We start from the raw sequence: 23,597 nt of genomic DNA on the forward strand, positions 1-23,597 counted from the left end.
CGCTGTATCCCGGGTGGCGCCATAACTCTACACAAATGCATTTCATTTCCGCCGGAAGTTGTTGGCACAACGTCTGCCGGTGTAAACACAGCGATGTCGACGCTAGCTTGGGAACACGGTTCTACTACTATGCCGCAACCCGTCAAGGAGCGGAGGGGGAGGAACTTGCAAGGGACTATTTGGAAACTCTGGGCAACAGCATTGAAACCAAAGGCTTAGTGGTGTGCGAAAAGGAACCGTGGCTTGCAGCATCTCCCGATGGAGTGATAAACAACGACATTCTGTTGGAGATCAAATCACCTGTGATGGGAAACAAGTCACTTGCAGAATTTTTGGCAACAAAGAACTGCGAAATCACAACTGTGGCAAACGGAGATAGGGTAGATTACCATATTGCCTGCAATGGTCCAAAAGGCTACTACATGCAGGTACAAATTGGGATGCACTTCACAGGGCTTCAGCACTCCAAGTTGGTGATCTGGAACAAAACTGAGCACCTAGAAATCGAAGTACCCTACGACCAAGGCTTTGTCCAGGGGCATATCATAAGGCTGCGCACATTCTACTTTGCCCACATGCTCCCGAAAATTGTTGATGATTTTGTTGAGGGAAGGTTACAGTTCTGCAGTAAATATCTCAGCATTTTAAAACCAAAATAAACTGCCTTATTTAGGTCATGCCCACAGGAGCCAACAGATGTCCATTGTTTACATGATCTCTTTATGCTGTGCAATATATCAGTGTGCCTACTGTTTGAGTGAAAATAAAGTTTGATGTAATTTCAATCCTTAGAGTGCTACAATTTATTTTAACACAGTTCATAATTCATAGTAAGCTCATACTGTACATAAATAACACTGGATTAATTAATTGTTTTGAGGAAACTAAACAAATGGCTTCAACAAGAAAGATTGCGTGTTTAATCTTAACAGGTATTAAAAAGTAAAATACAAAAGCAGCCCACACAATTACATCACTATGAAAATATTCATATATAATATTAAAAATACAATGCACGCAGTATTTGCTGTGTTTATCTGTATTTAATGAACAACATGGCTGGGTGTTGGTAGACAGGGACACAGGGCAAGATTCTAAACCTCACTGATCAGTGGACTCTTCAGGTTAACTAGGCCAGCACAGATGGTTAAGATGTTGTCCAGTTTCGGTGCCATGCTGATGGGAACATTCTGGGATAAAATCTTAAACACCTTCAGTCTCTGGATTGCTCTTTCCACATGTATGCGGACATTGGCTACTCGCCTGGTGCGTGTCGTCTCCTCATTGGTCAACTGATTGCGCCTGTAGGTGAAAGCAGGGATGTTCAAACTGACCCTCCTCTCATCAAGCAAGTCTCGAATGGTGAACCCACGGTCCGCCATGACCTCATCACCAGCCCTCAGATAGTCTAGGAACCCACTGTCCATGGTGATAAACTTATCGCTGCTTCTGCCAGCATAGGCATCAGATATAAACATGATTAGCCCATTAGGGGCCACAGCAACGAGATATTTCACAGTGTTGCGTGATTTATACTGGCTGAAAGTGTCACTCCTTGAGTCGTGGTTTGTGGCTCTCTGCATGGCACTTTCGGCACAGTCAATGATACAGGTGGTTCGAGGGTAGTTCCTCTGAAACGACAAGGGCATGGTGGCACGAATGGTCTCTCTTGGAAGCCAGGGGATCAGGACTTTGAACTGTTCACCCATCACGTCAATCCAGTGACTAATCACAATGCTTGCCATGGATGTAGACACATTGAAGCGGTGAGCAATATCTCCTAATATTAGGTTTAGTTTTAGTTTCATCAACGTCATAAGTATTTGGTCAACAACAGGAAGGGTAATTGATGGCTTACTGAAAGGCAACAACACCGTCACCAGGGTGAAGAATTGAACCATAAGCACTCCTGTATACAGCCGGGACCTAGCATCATCAATGACCGTGGTGCTGGTCACAGTAGGACCCATTTCTGCCTCGCACTGTGTGGCCTTGTCTACTTTAACAGACTGTGTTGTTGAACAGTAAATGTGATCAATATGTGACGGATCCTCCCATTGGGTCTGGGCATCTCGAAATTTTGGTGTAGCAGGCTCGGCCTCACAGACAGGCTGACAGGTTTCTGGAGCATCTAAAAGGGGAAGAGAAAACATGGATGGAGCAAAATTAATGCAGGCATAGAGTCCTCTCACTACAAACATCACAATGGAAAAAATGTGTACTACAACATTGCACTCACACGCACACACACAATCATCATCACAACAGCCTGCCACCTTGCATTGTATTTATGATGTAGACTAAGGCACACGCAGGCAGGCACACACACACACACACACACACACACACACACACACACACACACACACACACACAATTAATGATGTAGCTATCGTGGGCATTGTTTGTCCCATCTCCAAAACAATCAACTGCCTTAGCAAAATACCGGTAGCAATGTTAATGTATGACAACTTCTTCATAATTAACAGTATTGTCAGCTTCATAGCTAAAGTTGCTGAACTTACCCTCAGATTCAAGTCTGCGTTTCTTTATCTGGGAGGAGGCAGTGGTCCGCTGGGTGAGTTGACGCCTATTTGGCTGGGGAGGGCGATTGTATCCCAACCACAACTCTGGGAAAGGATTATCCTTGGTAGGTTTTTGGTCAACAAAGTGATAGGAACAAACAAAAACGTTGAGGGGTGGTTTCTTTAGATTCAATGCCTTCAGCCAGGTCCTTGATTCCGAGTCGGTATCAGGCTTGCGAAAAAATTTAAACAATGGAGCGCATGGACATTGCCTCTTTGTAGCTGGTTTGTGGTCATAGCACTCTCTATCTAACCACTCGTTCAGGTGCTTTCTCAAGTTTTTGCAACCAACTACCGCACACGTCATTCCGGAACCACTTTTCTTCATGTTGTAATTGTAATTTTTATATCCTCTTTGTCACTGCGATATCAGTGCTTTGTCGGCACAACAGAGCTAGCTAGCAAAACAAACCCAGCCCGGCAGAACGGAACTGGATTGCATCGACGGGAGGAGTTCAGGAAGTAGAGCGGAAACGGCTCAAAAACTTGTCTATAGAAAATGTGTGGGCAGAACTGAAAAAGTGTGTGCGAGCAAGGAGGCCTACAAACCTGACTCAGTTACACCAGCTCTGTCAGGAGGAATGGGCCAAAATTCATCCAACTTATTGTGGGAAGCTTGTGGAAGGCTACCCGAAACGTTTGACCCAAGTTAAACAATTTAAAGGCAATGCTACCAAATACTAATTGAGTGTATGTAAACTTCTGACCCACTGGGAATTTGATGAAAGTAATAAAAGCTTAAATAAATCATTCTCTCTACTATTATTCTGACATTTCACATTCTTAAAATAAAGTGGTGATCCAAACTGACCTAAGACAGGGAATTTTTACTAGGATTAAAATGTCAGGAATTGTGAAAAACTGAGTTTAAATGTATTTGGCTAAGGTGTATGTAAACTTCCCACTTCAACTGTATGTAATGGTGAGGATGACAGTTAGTTAGTTATAAATGAGTTATAGTTTCATTTTCATTGTTTTGCGTTTTCTATTTCTTATACATCTACTATTGACTGTTACCATTTTATTGTTGTTATTTTTTTTGTTTGTTATTCTTCATTATTTTATTACAATGTATATTGTATACATTGTTGCATTGGCAATATTGACGCAATTTTTTTCATGCCAATGAAGCAGCTTCAATTTCAATTTCAATTTGATAGAGAAAGATAGAGAGAGAGGTAGAGAGAGAGCTAGAGAGAGAGATGGAGAGAGAGATAGAGAGAGAGATGGAGAAAGAGATGGAGAGATATATATATAGAGAGAGAGAGAGATAGAGAGAGATATGGAGAGAGAGATAGAGAAAGAGATGGAGAGAGATATATATATATAGAGAGAGAGAGATAGAGAGAGATATGGAGAGAGAGATAGAGAGAGAGAGATGGAGAAAGAGATGGAGAGAGAGAGAGAGAGAGAGAGAGAGAGAGAGAGAGAGAGAGAGAGAGAGAGAGAGAGAGAGAGAGAGAGAGAGAGAGAGAAATAGATATATGGAGAGAGAGATAGAGTGAGAGATGGAGAGAGAGGTAGAGAGAGATGGAAAGCGATAGAGATATATATATATATATATAGAGAGAGAGAGAGCTAGAGAGAGAGATAGAGAGAGAGATGGAGAGATATAGATAGAGAGATGGAGAAAGAGATGGAGATACAGTGGGGGAAAAAAGTATTTAGTCAGCCACCAATTGTGCAAGTTCTCCCACTTAAAAAGATGAGAGAGGCCTGTAATTTTCGTCATAGGTACACGTCAACTATGACAGACAAATTGAGGAAAAAAAATCCAGAAATTCACATTGTAGGATTTTTAATGAATTTATTTGCAAATTATGGTGGAAAATAAGTATTTGGTCACCTACAAACAAGCAAGATTTCTGGCTCTCACAGACCTGTAACTTCTTCTTTAAGAGGCTCCTCTGTCCTCCACTCGTTACCTGTATTAATGGCACCTGTTTGAACTTGTTATCACTATAAAAGACACCTGTCCACAACCTCAAACAGTCACACTCCAAACTCCACTATGGCCAAGACCAAAGAGCTGTCAAAGGACACCAGAAACAAAATTGTAGACCTGCACCAGGCTGGGAAGACTGAATCTGCAATAGGTAAGCAGCTTGGTTTGAAGAAATCAACTGTGGGAGCAATTATTAGGAAATGGAAGACATACAAGACCACTGATAATCTCCCTCGATCTGGGGCTCCACGTAAGATCTCACCCCATGGGGTCAAAATGATCACAAGAACGGTGAGCAAAAATCCCAGAACCACACGGGGGGACCTAGTGAATGACCTGCAGAGAGTTGGGACCAAAGTAACAAAGCCTACCATCAGTAACACACTACGCCGCCAGGGACTCAAATCCTGCAGTGCCAGACGTGTCCCCCTGCTTAAGCCAGTACATGTCCAGGCCCGTCTGAAGTTTGCTAGAGTGGATTTGGATGATCCAGAAGAGGATTGGGAGAATGTCATATGGTCAGATGAAACCAAAATAGAACTTTTTGGTAAAAAGGACAAAGAATGCTGAGTTGCATCCAAAGAACACCATACCTACTGTGAAGCATGGGGGTGGAAACATCATGCTTTGGGGCTGTTTTTCTGCAAAGGGACCAGGACGACTGATCCGTGTAAAGGAAAGAATGAATGGGGCCATGTATCGTGAGATTTTGAGTGAAAACCTCCTTCCATCAGCAAGGGCATTGAAGATGAAACGTGGCTGGGTCTTTCAGCATGACAATGATCCCAAACACACCGCCCGGGCAACGAAGGAGTGGCTTCGTAAGAAGCATTTCAAGGTCCTGGAGTGGCCTTGCCAGTCTCCAGATCTCAACCCCATAGAAAATCTTTGGAGGGAGTTGAAAGTCCGTGTTGCCCAGCGACAGCCCCAAAACATCACTGCTCTAGAGGAGATCTGCATGGAGGAATGGGCCAAAATACCAGCAACAGTGTGTGAAAACCTTGTGAAGACTTACAGAAAACGTTTGACCTGTGTCATTGCCAACAAAGGGTATATAACAAAGTATTGAGAAACTTTTGTTATTGACCAAATACTTATTTCCACCATAATTTGCAAATAAATTCATAAAAAATCCTACAATGTGATTTTCTGGATTATTTTTTCTCATTTTGTCTGTCATAGTTGATGTGTACCTATGATGAAAATTACAGGCCTCTCTCATCTTTTTAAGTGGGAGAACTTGCACAATTGGTGGCTGACTAAATACTTTGTTTCCCCACTGTATATATATATATATATATAGAGAGAGAGAGAGAGAGAGAGAGAGAGAGAGAGAGAGAGAGAGAGAGAGAGAGAGAGAGAGAGAGAGAGAGAGAGAGAGAGAGAGAGAGAGAGAGAGAGAGAGAGAGATGGAGAGATAGAGAGAGATGGAGAAAGAGATGGAGAGAGAGATATAGAGAGAGAGTGAGAGAGAGAGAGAGAGAGAGAGAAAGAGAGGGAGAGAGAGAGAGGTGGAGAGAGAGGTGGAGAGAGAGAGATGGAGAGAGAGGTGGAGCGAGAGATGGAGAGGTAGAGAGAGAGATGGAAAGCAATAGAGAGAGATATATAGAGAGATAGAGAGAGAGAGGGAGAGAGAGGGAGAAAGAGAGAGAGAGAGAGACAGAGAGAGAGAGACAGAGATATATATATATATATATTTTTTTTTCATTATTATTATTATTATTATTTACTACCATTTTATATTATTATTTGTTATTCTTTATTATTTTATTACAATTTATATTGTATACATTGTTGCTTTGGCAATATTGACGCAATGTTTTTCATGCCAATAAAGCAGCTTGAATTTGAATTTGAGAGCGCGAGAGAGAGAGAGAGAGAGAAAGAGAGAAAGAGAGAAAGAGAGAGAGAGAGGGGGGGGCAGGGAGAGAGAGAGGGAGAGAGGAAAAGAGGGAGAGATGGAGAGAGGGAGAGAGGAAGAGAGGGAGAGAGGGAGAGAGAGAGAGGGAGAGAGGGAGAGAGGGAGAGATGGAGAGAGGGAGAGAGGAAGAGAGGGAGAGAGGGAGAGGAAGAGAGGGAGAGAGGGAGAGGAAGAGAGAGGGAGAGAGCAGGCCAGCCAGCCGGCATCTAATATAACATCTTCTATTTTCTTGGCCACTTATCTGTTCCTTAAGCATTTCCCTTCATGGCTTAAAGCCTTTCCTCTGCATGTCCTAAAGGCTTTCCCAAAAATGTCCTAAATTCTTTCCCGAATGTGTCCTAAAGCCTTTCCCGAATATGTCCTAAAGGAAAAACACTCAATCACATGAATACAAAGACAAACACTTTTTCAAGTTTCAAGTTTCATTCATCGAATGTACAGGATTCACATGGTATACACCGTCCAGCAAAATGCTTACTTGCAGGTTCCTTCTGGACAATGCAACAATAAGAAATAATCAAATATGATAATATGAACATGAAGTAAATGGCTCAGAATAATAGAATAAACATTTTAGCGAGAAAGAAGGAAGGCACAATTTATAGTCCAATATTTACACGTTTACCTGAGAAGGGGGGATTGGGGGGCAAGTGTTTAAATTGTGCGTTAATAGTAAATAAGAGTCTGGTAGCAGCAATTGTGATGTGTGTGTATCATGAATGTGTGTGTGTGTGTTTGTGTGTGTGCGCGTGTGTGTGTTTGTGTGAGTGTGTGTGAGTGTGTGGTGTGTGTGTGTGTGTGTGTGTGTGTGTGTGTGTGTGTGTGTGTGTGTGTGTGTGTGTGTGTGCATGTGTGCTAAGGTGTGGAGAGCAATCGAGGGAGAAGGGTCTTGGTCAGGGAGGTGACCAAGAACCCAATGGTCACTCTGACAGAGCTCCAGAGTTCCTCTGTGGAGACGGGAGAACCTTCCAGAAGGACAACCATCTCTGCAGCACTCCACCAATCAGACCTTTATGGTAGAGTGGCAAGACGGAAACCACTCCTCAGTAAAAGGCACATGACAGCCCGCTTGGTGTTTGCCGAAAGGCACCTAAAGGACTCTCAGACCACGATAATCAAGATTCTCTGGTCTGATGAAACCAAGATTGAACTCTTTGGCCTGAATGCCAAGTGTCACATCTGGAGGAAACCTGGCACCATCCCTACGGTGAACCATTGTGGTGGCAGCATCATGCTGTGGGTCCGTGGTCAAACGACCACCCCTCATCACTGTCAAACGCTCCCTAAAACATTTCAGCGAGCAGGCCTTTCTAATTGACCTGGCCCGGGTATCCTGGATGGATATTGACCTCATTCTGTCAGTAGGGGATGCCTGGTTGTTCTTTAAAAGTGCTTTCCTTTCCATCTTAAATAAGAACAGATATAGCCCCTGGTTCACCCCAGACTTGACTGCCCTTGACCAGCACAAAAACATCCTGTGGCGAACTGCATTAGCATCGAACAGCCCCCGTGATATGCAACTTTTCAGGGAAGTCAGGAACCAATATACACAATCAGTTAGGAAAGCGAAGGCTAGCTTTTTGAAACAGAAATATGCATCCTGTTGCACTAACTCCAAAAAGTTTTGGGACACTGTAAAGTCCATGGAGAATAAAAGCACCTCCTCCCAGCTGCCCACTGCACTGAGGCTAGGAAACACTGTCACTACCGATAAATCTACAATAATCGAAAATTTCAACAAGTATTTTGCTATGGCTGGCCATGCTTTCCACCTGGCTACCACTACCCCGGCCACCAGCTCTGCACCCTCCGCTGCAACTTGCCCATGCCCCTCCCGCTTCACCTTCACCCAAATTCAGATAGATGATGTTCTGAAAGAGCTGCAAAAAAATATGGACCCCTACAAATCAGCTGGGCCAGACAATCTGGACCCTTTAGCCACCAAAATTGTCGCAACCCCTATTACCAGCCTGTTCAACCTCTCTTTCGTATCGTCTGAGATCCCCAGAGATTGGAAAGCTGCCGCGGTCATCCCCCTCTTCAAAGGGGGTGACGTTCTAGATCCAAACTGTTACAGACCTATATCCATCCTGCCCTGCCTTTCGAAAGTATTTGAAAGCCAAGTTAACAAACAGATCACCGACCATTTCGAATCCCACCCTACCTTCTCCGCTATGCAATCTGGTTTCCGAGCTGGTCATGGGTGCACCTCAGCCACGCTCAAGGTCCTAAATGATATAATAACCGCGATCGATAAAAGACAATACTGTGCAGCCGTCTTCATCGACCTGGCCAAGGCTTTCGACTCCGTCAATCACCACATTCTTATAGGCAGACTAAATAGCCTTGGTTTCCCAAATGACTGCCTCACCTGGTTCATCAACTACTTCTCAGATAGAGTTCAATGTGTCAAATCGGAGGGCCTGTTGTCTGGACCTCTGGCAGTCTCTATGGGGGTGCCACAGGGTTCAATTCTCGGGCCTACTCTATTCTCTGTGTATATCAATGATGTCGCTCTTGCTGCTGGTGACTCTCAGATCCACAGACGACACCATTTTGTATACATCTGGCCCTTCATTGGACACTGTGTTAACAAACCTCCAAACGAGCTTCAATGCCATACAGCACTCCTTCCGTAGCCTCCAACTGCTCTTAAACACTAGTAAAACTAAATGCATGCTCTTCAATCGAACGCTGCTTGCACCCGTCCGCCCGACTAGAATCACTACTCTCGGCTGGTCTGAATTAGAATATGTGGACAACTACAAATACCTAGGTGTCTGGTTAGACCGTAACTCTCCTTCCAGACTCACATTAAGCATCTACAATCCAAAGTTAAATCTAGAATCGGCTTCCTATTTCGCAAAAAAAGCCTCCTTCACTCATGCTGCCAAACATGTCCTCGTAAAACTGACTATCCTACCGATCCTTGACTTCGGCGATGTCATTTACAAAATAGCCTCCAACACTCTACTCAGCAAATTGGATGTAGTCTATCACAGTGCCATCCGTTTTGTCACCAAAGTCCCATATACTACCTACCATTGTGACCTGTACGCTCTCGTTGGCTGGCCCTCACTACATATTCGTCTCCAAACCCAATGGCTCCAGGTCATCTATAAATCACTGCTAGGCAAATCCCTGCCTTATCTTAGCCCACCCCCAGTATGTGCTCCAGCAGGTATATCTCACTGGTCATCCCCAAAGCCAACACCTCCTTTGGCCGCTATTCCTTCCAGTTATCTGCTGCCAATGACTGGAACGAACTGCAAAAATCTCTGAAGCTGGAGACTCTTATCTCCCTCACTAACTTTAAGCGTCAGTTGTCAGAGCACTATCGTATATGAAGATTATGACGTTGTTAATGTTTTAAGTGGAACCGGAGAGGACGTTGATTTTAGTATCAAGAGGGAATGTTTTAGTGTAACGCCACATACAACAGACAGGAAGTGTGTTGTAGACAGGGGATTGGACAGTAGAGGGAGCCACCCACATCTTGGGGAGATTATATATACTGGGGGAAAAACGAAGGAGGGGTCAGAAGCATTCAGATTAATTTGGGACAGCGCTTCTCCAGACACCGCGGGTCTGTAACTTATGCTGTAAACGTGTGATATTAATAAAAGCCTCTAACCACGGTGCAGCCTAAGCGGACTCTTTGTTGACAGCAATAACCACCAGCATTCGACGCGATACCACAGCACCTTACCGATCACTGCACCTGTACACAGACCATCTGTAATTAGCCCACCCAACTACCTCATCCCCATATTGTTATTTATTTTGCTCATTTGCACCCCAGTATCTCTATTTGCACATCATCTTCTGCACATCTATCATTCCAGTGTTAATACTAAATTGTAATTATTTTGCACTATGGCCTATTTATTGCCTTACCTCCATAACTTACTACATTTGCACACACTGTATATAGATTTTCTATTGTGTTATTGACTGTACGTTTTGTTTATTCCATATGTAACTCTGTGTTGTTGTTTTTATCGCACTGCTTTGCTTTATCTTTGCCAGGTCGCAGTTGTAAATGAGAACTTGTTCTCAACTGGCTTACCTGGTTAAATAAAGGTGAAATAAAAATTATAAAAATAAAAAAATACAGTCAGTAAGCAGTTTCGCACTTACACCGGCGGGCCCCGGTGGCAATAGATTAGTAAAACCAAAAGCTTACCTTGACTTGGAAGAGTTCCAGTGCTGTGTTGAATAGTCATAGCCAGCTAGCTAACATAGCATCCCTCTGTTTGAGCCGGGTGCTAAACTAGCTAGCTGCATTTGCTAGCTAAGTAAGTGAAACTGAAAAAAAATGACAATCTCTCTCTATATCTCTTTCTTGCTTCTCCTTCATATATGGAAGAAATTAATTTGTTCAAAACTGTTCAACTATTGTCTTTCTCTCTCTTTGAGTCAACTACTGACCACATTTTATGCACTATCAGTACTAGAATCATTCTCTGATCCTTTGATTGGGTGGACAACATGTCAGTTCATGCTGCAAGAGCTCTGATAGGTTGGAGGACGTCCTCCGGATGTTTTCATGATTACTGTGTAAGTCTATGGAAGGGGGTGAGAACCATGAGCCTCCTAGGTTTTGTATTGAAGTCAATGTACCCAGAGGAGGACGGAAGCTAGCTGTCCACCGGCTACACCATGGTGCTACCCTACAGAGTGCTGTTGAGGCTACTGTAGACCTTCATTGCAAAATAGTATGTTTTAATCAATTATTCAGTAACGTGATAATATTTAGTTTAGTTTTAGTATAGTCCTCCCCTTCCTCCTCTGTGGAGCCTCCACTGGTCTGAATACTTTCCGAATGCACTGTATATGGGGGGAAAGCTACTAAGAATGCCTTTCTGTTCAACAGAAGGGCTACTTTCAGTTTGTCTCTGAAGTGCCAAACAAAAGCTTTGTCATCCATGTCAGTTGAACATCAAGTGGGCCCAGAAGGCAGCTGTATTTGGCACGGAAACGCTGGTGGTTTCTGACATCACAGTATCATAAGGTCCCTCTTATCAGTAGCTTTCTACCTCACCATCAGTTTGGATACAACCACAAGCTGCTACGTTTCATCACGATCTCGCTACAGCTTCAGTATGGCTCTCACAGACTTCCTCGCTGTGTCAGATGTTACTTCAGCTATCAATGCTTGCAGAGGTATGGATGTACTACATTGTGCATTAGCACTTTTGACCTCTACTATTGCATAATGGGTATGGGGAATGTTACAGTGTGGCAGCCCCCCACACCTCTCCAAACCTGTATATGTATGTGCGTCTTTAGGAGGGGTTGGGTTAAAAGCGGAAGTCAAATTTCAGTTGGACCTTGTGTGCTATTGACCAATAAAGTTATCTTAATCTTAATCTTACAGTAAGGATTTTAGGTTGCCCATAGGGACTCATGAATGCAGTATATTTTTGAGTATATGATTGTGGCTTCACAAATGTGTTTATATTAAGACTCAGGAAATCCAAGTGAAAAGGAAACTCAGTGAGTTATGAGCTATTAACTTCAAACATCAAAGGTTTGTTTGGTCACTTGTCATTATACATTGTCCATTCTGCTTTTAGCAAACGACTCCTTCAGCCCAAATAAGTTTTTTGCGATGGTGGGCTTGTCCAAGAAGTCTCTCCCTGAGATTGAGAAGATCTTCATGATCCTGGACCAGGACAAGAGTGGCTACATCGAACAGGACGAGCTACAGTTGAGTCTCAATATAACAGACATGTCTTCCAGGGAACTTGAACCCATGATCAAAACAGCAGCTGATACTAAGCAGATCATACCAATCATTATTTTTCTTTGGTTTCTCAACAAATGTTGCCTAATACAAGTACTTCTGATCCGTTAGATGGATACAACCAAACACACAAAACCTCTACTGTACAGGGTACTGCATGTAATACTACTTTAATGTTTTGTGTTTCATGTTTTTGTGTGTGTGTGTTAGACTTTTCCTCCAGAACTTCTCTAAGGGGGCTCGTCCCCTGACAGCGGCTGAGACCAGAGCCTTCCTCCTGGCTGGGGACAAGGACGGGGACGGAAAGATAGGCTGGGACGGTAGGGTTACTAGGCAACGAGGGCCGGGGCCAGCCGTTAACATTTATGATTCTAGTGGAAATTTAAGGATTACTGGGTCAGAAACCTAGTTTGGAAAGTGGTTGGAAAGTAATTCAATCTCTACATTCTGCATTTTGAACATTAATGAGCACATTTTATTTTTGGTTTGTTTGTGTGTCTCTTTCAGAGTTCTCCAACCTTGTCATGTCTTCATAAAGAGATGGAGATGAAGAAGATGTTTATTTTTGACAATCTTTTAATTTGAAGGCAAGCTGTACATGGTCTGCTCAGCGACTTCTTGGGTTGGTCCAGCCTCTGTCTGTCAGTACTAGTACATTTTACATTTTAGTCATTTAGCAGACGCTCTTATCCAGAGGGACTTACAGTTAGTGAGTGCATACATTTTTCATACGGGCCCCCCGTGGGAATCGAACTCACAACCCTGGCATTGCAAGCGCCATGCTCTACCAACTGAGCTACAGGAGGCCTCTGTAGTAGTGCAATATGCTGTTGTTTCGACAAAGGAAAATATGATATTGTAAACCAATACAAATAAACAGTATTTGGCTTAACCCTTGCCTCGCCTGCAGCTGTCTTTCCCTGACGGAAAGTATGTAAATATATCTGGGTTTGACCATAGATATTATAGCACCTGTCTTCATATGACAGTATGTGACGTATCCTAACCATGGCATTGACAGGCTGGTCCTTGCATGAATATGAGCATGTAGCCCAGGGTAAAGAGTCAAGTCAACAAACGTCTGTATTCCTCTCATGCGTATCCAACTGCAGTATATCATCCAGACCAAGTCATTTTCTCCTTATGGTTATATGAAGGGCAGACGAGGGATTAGCTTTCTTGCTATAAACTGATAGCTTGGGAACCTTTCAACTGTCAAGAAGATCATGTATATTTTTCTATCAACAACAACAACTTTTAACATGTTTAAATGAGACTGCGCTAGTATGGAGGTGATTTATATTGTTTACAAATATGACAAGCACAATATCATCTAGCATAAGAATCTATGCAAAATAATGATACATTAGAAAATCAAAGCCTACATCACAAGAATATAGCAATTAGCATAAGGCATATACATTAGAGTACATTATGGTTAATACTATAATGTACATTAGCTTAAAACAGTTACATTTTTATATAAATCATATAAAACAAAATGATCTGATTTGACATATACTAAATGGTTCATATCTGGTTTATGATCTGATACTTATTCTATACATTCAGAAACTCACTGAGGTCCCCAAGAGTCACATTGCCCTGATTGCAGATAAGGGGTCATATTACAAAAAAATATGCATTGCAGGCATTTTGCCTCCAAGATACAGTCGAATGAGTAGATCAGCTTGGCACCCAAAAATGCCTGTCTTGCATTTCACCAAGGACTGCATGCATATCCTTAGTTGAACGGATAAATATAGAACAATTTGACTACTAGACACATTTTTTCAAAACTAACCCTAAGCATATGGTGTGCGTTACACCTTGAAGGGCGAGAGTATATAATGTGGGAGCTAGGGGAGTATTGCTTCATCCGGCCCTACACTGAGATACAGCCGCCTCCTCGTCACTAATCCACTAATCTTCCAAAGGTGAGTTCCCTCAACCGGACTGATGTTCTAATTTACTGACCGCCAATGGTTTTCAACATCAACAACATGCGAAGATTTTTCTTTACTACCTCCACGGAATAAATTCAATCAAAATGAAGAGGGAAACGTCTCTATCTGGAATGCGTTTGGATTTGGAGGCAAACCAATTATAATAACATGGGACTTCAAGCGTTTACCTGAGAGATGGAGATGGAGGACTTATGCCATGGTTTTGTCGCACGAGGAATGTCAGTTCGAGGACCACTCTGAATGATGCTTACAGTCACTGGCAGACATGTCTTACTCAATGTTTCTTTCTAAACCAATGCTTGTTCTCCATCTAAATGACCATGGATGGACCTTCATGACAGTGAAAGTCCTATGTGAATCTTTTAGTGTGATTTAGAGCTAAAGGTCATGGGTCACAGCATACCACTGTATGGGCGTCGGCCTACTGTAGTTTCTTGCATTGGGGCGCTCTGCCTTTGAGCACAGAGGAGCTAAGTTTGGAATGTAAACTTGTAGGCTACAGATAACACAGACCCAATGCTATTTCTTATCCATTTAAATCCATTAATTATCTAAACAATTAGTTAATTAATTAAAGAACATTTGAGAAAAGGTCTATCTACATATATCTATAAGCCTAAGACAATTTTCTTGACAATAGTTGTGGTTATCAGAGTCAAAAGATAGTCTATTAGTGGGCCTATGATACAAGATAGTCTATTAGTGGGCCTATGATACAAGATAGTCTATTAGTGGGCCTATGATACAAGATAGTTTATTGGTGGGCCTATGATACAAGATAGTCTATTAGTGGGCCTATGTATTTACTGTTAAATATTAATGTTCATGACTTTGAAAATGTCTTTCTCTCTCTCTCTGCTATCTTCTCTCACTTTCTCGCTCTCCATTTCTCAGAATCTAAAAATGGCTTTCAAGGGAATGCTTAAGGATGAGGATATCGCTGCTGCCCTCAAGCATTGTGAAGGTGTGCTGAACTTTATTGATTTATGACGATCAATGACAGTGAAAGTGAAATGACCCATATTGACCAGGTTTAGTCATCCATGAGCAGGCTGTGATGTTGAAATGACCACTGGGTTTATCTCTCACAGCTGCTGAGTCCTTCAACCACAAGGAGTTCTTCACCAAGGTTGGCCTGGCTGGCAAGTCTACTGAGGATTTGAAGAAAGCCTTCTACTTCGTTGACCAGGACAAGAGTGGCTTCATTGAGGAGGATGAGCTCAAGTAAGTCTCATGTTGATCAAGTTGATTCAGTTGCCAAAGGCTACCTTACTGTACAGTACAACGCAACACCACCCTTGAAACTGAAATTAATACCAGTGCATATATTGACTATTCCTTGCTCTCTACTCACCAAGTCTCATATTAATTTCACTGCATAGGGGTAACTTCAACTGAAATGAACACCAGTAACCTACATATTTCGGCGATTCCCTTCTGACTATTCTGATGAGGCCGGAAATGTAAATGTTTTCAACTAAAATAGATCCAAGGGTCAATTCGAGGGTCAACTACATTTTAATTCAACTAATGAATTCAAACGTCATGAATTCACATGGGAAAATAGCACACAATTTTCTCAAAATGCCTCCTCCCTCTCTTCCTACTCCCTCTCCCTCTCTCCCTCCCTCTCTCCTCCCTCTCTCCCTCCTCCCCCCTCTCTCCCTCCCTCCTCCCTCTCTCCTCCCTCTCTCCTTCCTCCCTCTCTCCCTCCCTCCCTCTCTCCTCCCTCCTCCCTCTCTCCCTCCCCCTCCCTCTCTCCCTCCCCTCCCTCTCTCCTCCCTCCTCCCTCTCTCCCTCCCTCCCTCTCTCCTCCCTCCTCCCTCTCTCCTCCCTCCCTCTTTCCCTCCCTCCTCCCTCTCTCCCTCCTCTCCCTCCCTCCCTCTCTCCTCCCTCCTCAATCTCTCTCTCCTCCCTCTCTCTCTCCTCCCTCCTCCCTCTCTCCCTCCCTCTCGCCCTCCCTCCTCCTGCTCTCCCTCCCTCCTCCCTCTCTCCCTCCCTCCCTCCTCCCACTCTCCTCCCTCTCTCTCCCTCCTCCCTCTCTCCTCCCTCCTCCTGCTCTCCCTCCCTCCCTCCTCCCTCTCTCCCTCCCCCCTCTCCCTCCCTCCCTCCCTCCCTCCTCCTCCTCTCCCTCCCTCTCTCCTCCCTCCCTCCTCCTGCTCTCCCTCCCTCATCCCTCTCTCCCTCCCTCTCTACCTCCCTCCTCCTCGCTCTCCAGGCTGTTCCTCCAGACCTTCTCTGCTGGTGCCAGAGCTCTGACAGATAAAGAGACCAAGGCCTTCCTTGCAGCAGGAGATGTTGATGGTGATGGCATGATCGGAGTAGATGGTAAATAAATCACTTTTGCACATTTCAATCAAACTATCAAGTTAACGGTAACAAGTAACTACTTTTAGTAATGCGTAACTATTTTTAGTAACGCGTAACTACTTTTAGATGCCATGTAGGAATGAGGATTTTATGAGGTGTATTTTTTAACAGTTCTCATGAAGACCTGCCTTGCAATAACTGGTGTTGTTTCCTCCTTGTTTCCACAGAGTTCGCCACCTTGGTGAAAGCATAAGTCATCTATCATTGGCTCGGTTTTCATAGAACCACAAATCTGCTGTTGAGGTTTTGTCCTGGCCTGCTGCCTGTCACATACTGCATCTTTTTTATATTCATTTTATTTATGAATGTCGCCCAGACTGTTTTGACTGTAACCCCACGCCCCCAAAGCGTGTTGACTGTTATGTTTTTAAAATATGTCTTATGTTCGCATTCAGCCGGTGTGCAAAAGTTTACCACCATGCTTTTGCACTTTTTGAAAATGGAAATAAATTCACATTTGGATTAGCACCGACTTTTGTTTTTAATGGTTTTTAATCTAACATTGAGTGTCACAACTGAGGAAGTCCTTCAAAGAACTAAGGAAGATGTAAAATGTTATGTTTATTTAGAATATTAGAGTAAACAGGACTGATTCAGCACTAGCTACGCCTGGATTCCCACCGGCATCACTCCATGGGGTACTGAGAAGTAACTGTATATAGTGAACTCTGCCATACATCATGTGAACACAGGTTCACAAAAGTTAAAACAGGATCCATCTGCTAGCACTGTATAGGAGACAGATATATGTTCAGCTCTGGCACATCTATAGCTGGTTCAGAAAGACGCAGCCACTGTCAGGACCTCTTGGAGCCAGTTCTTTAGGGGGCTGGCCAGCTAGAGGATCTCTGTTCAGTTAGAGCCAGCACATTCCAAAGGGCCCCAGCCAGCACCCGGCTAGGGTTTCAGAACTCCCAAGTTACACCGTTTTTGTCAATGAGGCACATTTATGAATACGTTTCTCTCTCTCAGATATCAGACTGAGAGAATGTCATACTCGGTGACATAGAATAAGGCCATTTCTATTTATGTAGAGAGAGAAGTAGAAGTGAACAAATTGCACTCTGAACTTTTACTTGCAGATATTTGTTAACAGCTAGAATGTACAGTAACTGTATTTAATTATTTGTATATACTAATTGATGACAAGGTGGAATTTAGTCCAAGAATCACCTCTAAGTGGAGTTTGGAATGTCGAAATCTCAGAATGTTAGAATGTCCCACATCAGCTTGGATTCAGTCCTAGTTTCATCCAATAACGGGTTGTCCACTGTTCTGACACATCCATCTTACAACAACACTCATATTAAATAATGGCAGGAATGGATACAAAGGACATAATCTGAGGGAGAATATTTAAGGTGGGGGGGGGGGGGACACTTTAATCTTATTTGTGTCTAGATGGATTCCTCTACCTGTCTGTGGGTAAAGGTCAGGGGTTAAGGGTCAGGCCGAATGCACCTGAGGGTCAAGGATGGGCAGAGGTGACTGATAAATAAATATGGTATTACTATGTAATTACCATTTCCCCATGTAATTACATACCTGGTAAGTTATGTACCATAAAATATAAACTGATGAGGTTGCCAGTGCTAGATTTATTTAAAGTGTTTGGATACTCTCTACACAACCATAGAAATCGAATGGTAACAAACTGCATTCCATAGTTTATCCAGCTGGCTGTGAAATGCCTTCACACAAAAGCAACAGGTAAACCTCAACAGTGCCACCTGCTGCAGTATGAAACCCATAAGATGCATCCCAAGTGGCACCATATTCCCTTTATAGTGCACTACTTTTGACCAGGGCCTCATAGGGAATAGGGTGCCACTTGGGACGCACAGACATTAACCTTGTCACACACGTATGTATACTTGTATGTGGACTCCTGCGTCCCAAGCTGCACCATTGAGAGCATTGTTAAACTTGTACGGTGATGTATGGTACCGTAGGCCTAGGTATTGCATAATGGCTTTCCCCAGATCTGGATGTTTGAATGATGATGGGAGTAGACCTATCACCTTTCACTGTTCTCATAAATAGTAATATAGCCATAATGAGAAACAGGGTGGAGGGAGTAGGGGAGATGAAAGGGACCAAAATAACACCAGGCACCCTTCAATTAGACAGAGATTTTTTTATTTTATTTTTTATTTCACCTTTATTTAACCAGATAAGCCAGTTGAGAACAAGTTCTCATTTACAACTGCCACCTGGCCAAGATAAAGCAAAGCAGTGCGATAAAAACAACAACACAGAGTTACATATGGGGTAAACAAAACATAAAATACAAAAATACAATTAGCCTTTCAAGTAATATAATTAGCCTTTCAAGTAATTCAAGTGTCTTTGTTTTCTTTTGCAACATAACAGAGCACTCCACACCTACAGCCATAAATCATGAACCCTACTTTTGTTCGACACTTAGGCTACATGAGCAACCACTCATTCCAGACATTTTGCATATGCCAATTACTCATTAGAGCAACTCAGTCGTAAATTAGACCTTTGAACTGTTAAACTAAGTGGCTATTAATGCATTTCGTAAAACAGACAGTAAAACATCAATAAAAGCCCAAATAAGCATTTCACTGTTTCAACTTTTTTCAATTTGTAAAGCTGAAGCGTTACAGATTCCGCAATATAAATGTAAAGGTAATTTCAGATTGAGCAGACATATGCAAGGTTTACCGAGAATGCAGCCTCTGCTAAAGCAGGAACATTGTCACGGTAAAGATGAACTTCCGCGATGCGGATTGAATAGAGCGCTGTCTACGCCTGTTGTCTACAAAGCATGTGACAAATACAATTTCATTTGAAATCAAAACATTATACATTATTTTTTAAATATCACAGAAACGTTTGCGCACGTGCAGTTGCTCACTTTTGAAAGTCGAAGCCAACAAAATATTCAGACATCTGTGTGTAAAGTCTGGTTTTCAATAACTACAAATGTAATTTACCTCATCTCATCAGCTGAATAGCTTTTCACAAGATATAAATCTGCATCGGCAGCAAGTATATTTCATCCGTAGCAGTAGTGTATATTATTAGCCCGATTTAATATTAAGCACTTTTGCATATAAGTACCTTTTAAGCATCTTCATTTATGTATATATAAATAGAAAGGACCCCGACTACGGGACACATTTTCAACCAACTGCTTTGCATGCGGTGTCTATTACATTATGTCTCACATTTCGGGCGAGTAGGGTATATAAGTTCGAGGGCTTGGGCAGGGGGGTTTACACCAGTTGGCAGAATAATCTTTGCGAATCCACTCAAGCCTTAGAGCCAAACCTGAGGTGAGTCTGTTGCAGAGGGATAAATCTTCATCTTGTCAGGTCGACAACATCTTGCATGTATCTTCAACCCTTCGGTTTTACTACACCTTGCTATGGAACAGAACATGGTGGATGTATCTACTATAAAGGCTATCTCAATTAAAGAAACTCAGGAAAAGTCTTTTTTTTGCCTTTGGAATAATCAAGGAACCAAATGGAAGCTAAATCCCCAGGCTACATCATTGGGATGATATACTTTATCATTCACTGCCTGCAAGTCCGGGCTTTGGAATAGAGGACTATCCATCCTGATGCTCTCTGCAGTGTGAACCTATCCTAACCAAAATAACCAAAACTAATTAAAATAACCTGTCCTAACCTATCCTAACCAAAAGGACCAAAACTAATCAAAATAACCTGTCGTAACCAGAAGAACCAAAACTAATCAAAATAACTTATCCTAACCAAAAGAACCAAAACTAATCAAAATAACCTGTCCTAACCAAAAGAACCAAAAACTAATCAAAATAACTTATCCTAACCAAAAGAACCAAAACTAATCAAAATAACCGATCCTAACCAAAATAACCAAAACTAACCAAAAGAATAGAACTTGATTTTCAGATGTTAATAACATAACAATAACTATGTTATTACCACTTATATTATTAGGAAATGCAATTGTTTAATATGAGGGGGTTCAATCTTCCAAATATCCAACTTGGATAAAGGATAAAGTTTCAGCATAATGAAATGAGTAGTTTCAGGTGATGAACAGAATAACATTTGCTTTGCTGTAACTGATCTTCTCCGCTTTCTCCACAGCTAAACATGTCCTTCGCCGGTCTTAACGATGCTGATGTTGCTGCAGCCCTCGCTGCTTGCACAGGTAAACCTCTTATAAACGCCTCAGTTCACTTTCTACACACACACACACTCTCTCTCTCTCTCTCTCTCTCTCTCTCTCTCTCTCTCTCTCTCTCTCTCTCTCTCTCTCTCTCTCTCTCTCTCTCTCTCTCTCTCTCTCTCTCTCTCTCTCTCTCTCTCTCTCTCTCTCTCTCTCTCTCTCTCTCTCTCTCTCTCTCTCTCTCTCTCTCTCTCTCTCTCTCTCTCTCTCTCTCTCTCTCTCTCTCTCTCTCTCTCCTCTCTCTCTCTCTCTCTCCTTTCTTTTTGTGGTTGATGAGGAGATAGACGAGAGGGATATAGCACAGAAAAGAGTGACTAGACTGGAATATTGAACCGCTGCCTCCAGGGGAGTGTGGTCCAGTCTGGGGGCAGCAGTTCTACCACTAGACAAGCTCTGAGCAAGCGGGTACAGCCATGGCCCAGCAGCATTGTTCAAAATAGCTGTAACTGTGAAATCCTCCCACAGCAGTTTAATGGATACCTGATCTCCCCACAGCTGCTGACTCCTTCAACCACAAGGCATTCTTTGCCAAGGTTGGCCTGGCAAGCAAGTCCAACGATGACGTGAAGAAGGCCTTCTACGTCATTGACCAGGACAAGAGTGGCTTCATTGAGGAGGATGAGCTCAAGTAATGACCCCTCTGATATTACACTCATCATCTAACACCTACTATTCTGGTTTATGCCTGCTCTCTCATGCATTTAAATTTTTTAATTTTAGTCATTTAGCAGACGCTCTAATCCAGAGCGATTTACAGTTAGTGAGTGCATAATTATTTTTTTCATACTGGCCCCCCATGAGAAACAAACCCACAACCCTGGTGCTGCAAGCGCCATGCTCTACCAACTGAGCTACACAGGGCCTCACCAGGCTCACAGTTCTGATGGTGTGCTGACAGGGAGAGTTTGATCATGTTCCTTAGAGTGAATGCCATGTTCCCTGAATAGGGCTTGACTGATTGTTTAGTGTGGGGGCAAAACAAGACCTAACTTTAAACCCCTTCTGTATTTTTATCTCAGCAAAATATGAGTAGAGAAGGAAAGCAGCAGAATAGGCTTTATTCACGGTCATTGCTGATTGCCTGTATCCATCCAGGCTGTTCCTGCAGAACTTCTCTGCCTCTGCCAGAGCCCTGACTGACGCTGAGACCAAGGCTTTCCTGGCTGATGGGGACAAGGATGGTGATGGCATGATTGGAGTTGATGGTGAGGAACATTCCTTATGGAATTGGGAACATTCCTTTTGGAATTTGGGAACATTCTTTCAACAACAAGATATACATGTTCCTTGCAAGTCTTTGCAATCTCAGTTATTGAAAATAAACTGTTGAATAAGAAATGATTGAACCATTCATATTATTTTTTGTGTTCACGTTTGCAGAGTTCGCTGCCATGATCAAAGGATAAATGAAGACCTGACCAACACCTATTGATCTGAATGACAACTTGACCCAAGACATCCCCCTTTTCATCGTAACACTTTTATACACGTGACTGTGACTGTGTCTGAGATGACACCCTATCCCATAGATAGTGCACTACCTTTTCCCATAGCCGATGGGCAAAAGTAGTGCACTACATAGGGAATAGGGTGTCATATCAGACATAGTCTGTGACTGTCTACCCATAGTGCATCTTTCCATCCACTTTGAATGTAAATGTAGCATGGATGTGTCTCCCCTGTCCTCGTTCATTTGAGTTTCGCTTTAGTGTCAAATCAATGATGCACTTTTTGGGAAATGGACGTCGAACGATATAGAAGAGAATAAACGTTATTTTTCAATATGGTGTCTCGTCTTGTCTTTAGAGTTTGCTTGAATTTCAGTACCACTCCATATGCAAGTATCTACTTAGACTAGAGGGGCATTTTGTCATCACCTGACCCACTTTAATAGGGCTTTTCTCACAATACAGATCTGAACCAAACCAAGCCAAACCAAGCTGTACTGAGCTGGCCTGGTTACGCATCCCCCATAGTTGCTGAAAAGGACAATGGAAAAAGAAAATATCGAAACCAGCATAGTTAGTGTCAGTAGGATAGTATGAAAAGGGTACAAGTGGAGCATCCGCTATTTATCATCAAAATGATCACCACATAGTAACTAAGGTGAGGAGTTGAGAGGTCAATGGTTGAACTGGAACAGTCATGTGTCATATAGTAGCTGACATTAAGTGGTTAGTCATGTATATTTCTGAGTCACCAAGACCTAAATCTAACTTTCGGTTATTTGAAAATGAAATATTCCACTTTATTTGGAACGGCAAGCCAGACAAAATTAAACTGGCCTATTTATATAATGAATATGAATTCGGAGGGCAGAAATGATTAAATATTAAAACATTGGACCTCTCACTTAAGGCATCAGTCAGATAAAAACTATACTTAAATCTGAACTGGTTTTCTAGCAGATTAGTAAGAATGGCTCACCCCGTTTTCAAGAATGGCCTTTTTCCCTTCATTCAGATTATAACTTCTCACTTTCAGTTATTTGAAAATGAAATAATCTCCAAAATTATAGCTATTTTTAAAACAAGCCATAGAAAGCTGGTTTCGATTTCAGTTTAATCCACCAGAAAAGACAGAACAAATATTACAACAAATATTATGGTTAAACTCAAATATACTAATTGATTTTAAAAAATGTTATTTTTGGAGAAAGAAAATTTAAAATGGTATAATCTTTGTAAATGATATCATAAATAGGACTGGTGGTGTTATGTCACACATGCAGCTAACAAAAATATACTGAAACGTCTGCTCTATTCAAAATGATAACCAACTAATTGCAGCATTACCGCAAACATGGAAGAGGCAAGTGGAAGGGGGACAAGGTAAGGAACTTGTCTGTCGGCCCTGTTTAAAGACCAAA

The 23,597-nt window shown here is 42.4% G+C and overlaps 4 protein-coding genes across 4 annotated transcripts; 3 read left to right on the forward strand and 1 right to left on the reverse strand.

The window, feature by feature from the left end:
- Positions 1-1,035: 1,035 nt before the first annotated feature.
- Positions 1,036-1,859, reverse strand: LOC123492439. Its single transcript, XM_045224944.1, has one exon. The coding sequence runs from the start codon at positions 1,815-1,817 to the stop codon at positions 1,095-1,097; it is 723 nt and encodes a 240-aa protein (XP_045080879.1). The 5' UTR covers positions 1,818-1,859; the 3' UTR covers positions 1,036-1,094.
- A 9,613-nt stretch (positions 1,860-11,472) lies between these two features.
- On the forward strand, positions 11,473-12,925 carry LOC121577125 (parvalbumin, thymic). The gene is made up of 4 exons (XM_041890917.1): positions 11,473-11,617; positions 12,031-12,163; positions 12,411-12,520; positions 12,708-12,925. The coding sequence occupies exons 1-4, from the start codon at positions 11,557-11,559 to the stop codon at positions 12,734-12,736; spliced, it is 333 nt and encodes a 110-aa protein (XP_041746851.1). The 5' UTR covers positions 11,473-11,556; the 3' UTR covers positions 12,737-12,925.
- A 1,107-nt stretch (positions 12,926-14,032) lies between these two features.
- On the forward strand, positions 14,033-17,002 carry LOC121577135 (parvalbumin beta 3). Its single transcript, XM_041890922.1, has 5 exons — positions 14,033-14,137; positions 15,062-15,131; positions 15,259-15,391; positions 16,386-16,495; positions 16,705-17,002. The coding sequence occupies exons 2-5, from the start codon at positions 15,071-15,073 to the stop codon at positions 16,728-16,730; spliced, it is 330 nt and encodes a 109-aa protein (XP_041746856.1). The 5' UTR covers positions 14,033-14,137; positions 15,062-15,070; the 3' UTR covers positions 16,731-17,002.
- A 2,733-nt stretch (positions 17,003-19,735) lies between these two features.
- Positions 19,736-22,510, forward strand: LOC121577145 (parvalbumin beta 2). Its single transcript, XM_041890928.1, has 5 exons — positions 19,736-19,842; positions 20,647-20,710; positions 21,224-21,356; positions 21,824-21,933; positions 22,109-22,510. The coding sequence occupies exons 2-5, from the start codon at positions 20,653-20,655 to the stop codon at positions 22,132-22,134; spliced, it is 327 nt and encodes a 108-aa protein (XP_041746862.1). The 5' UTR covers positions 19,736-19,842; positions 20,647-20,652; the 3' UTR covers positions 22,135-22,510.
- The last annotated feature ends 1,087 nt before the right edge of the window (positions 22,511-23,597 follow it).

The sequence above is a fragment of the Coregonus clupeaformis genome, chromosome 1 (genome assembly GCF_020615455.1).
Source record: "Coregonus clupeaformis isolate EN_2021a chromosome 1, ASM2061545v1, whole genome shotgun sequence".
NCBI lineage: Eukaryota > Metazoa > Chordata > Actinopteri > Salmoniformes > Salmonidae > Coregonus > Coregonus clupeaformis.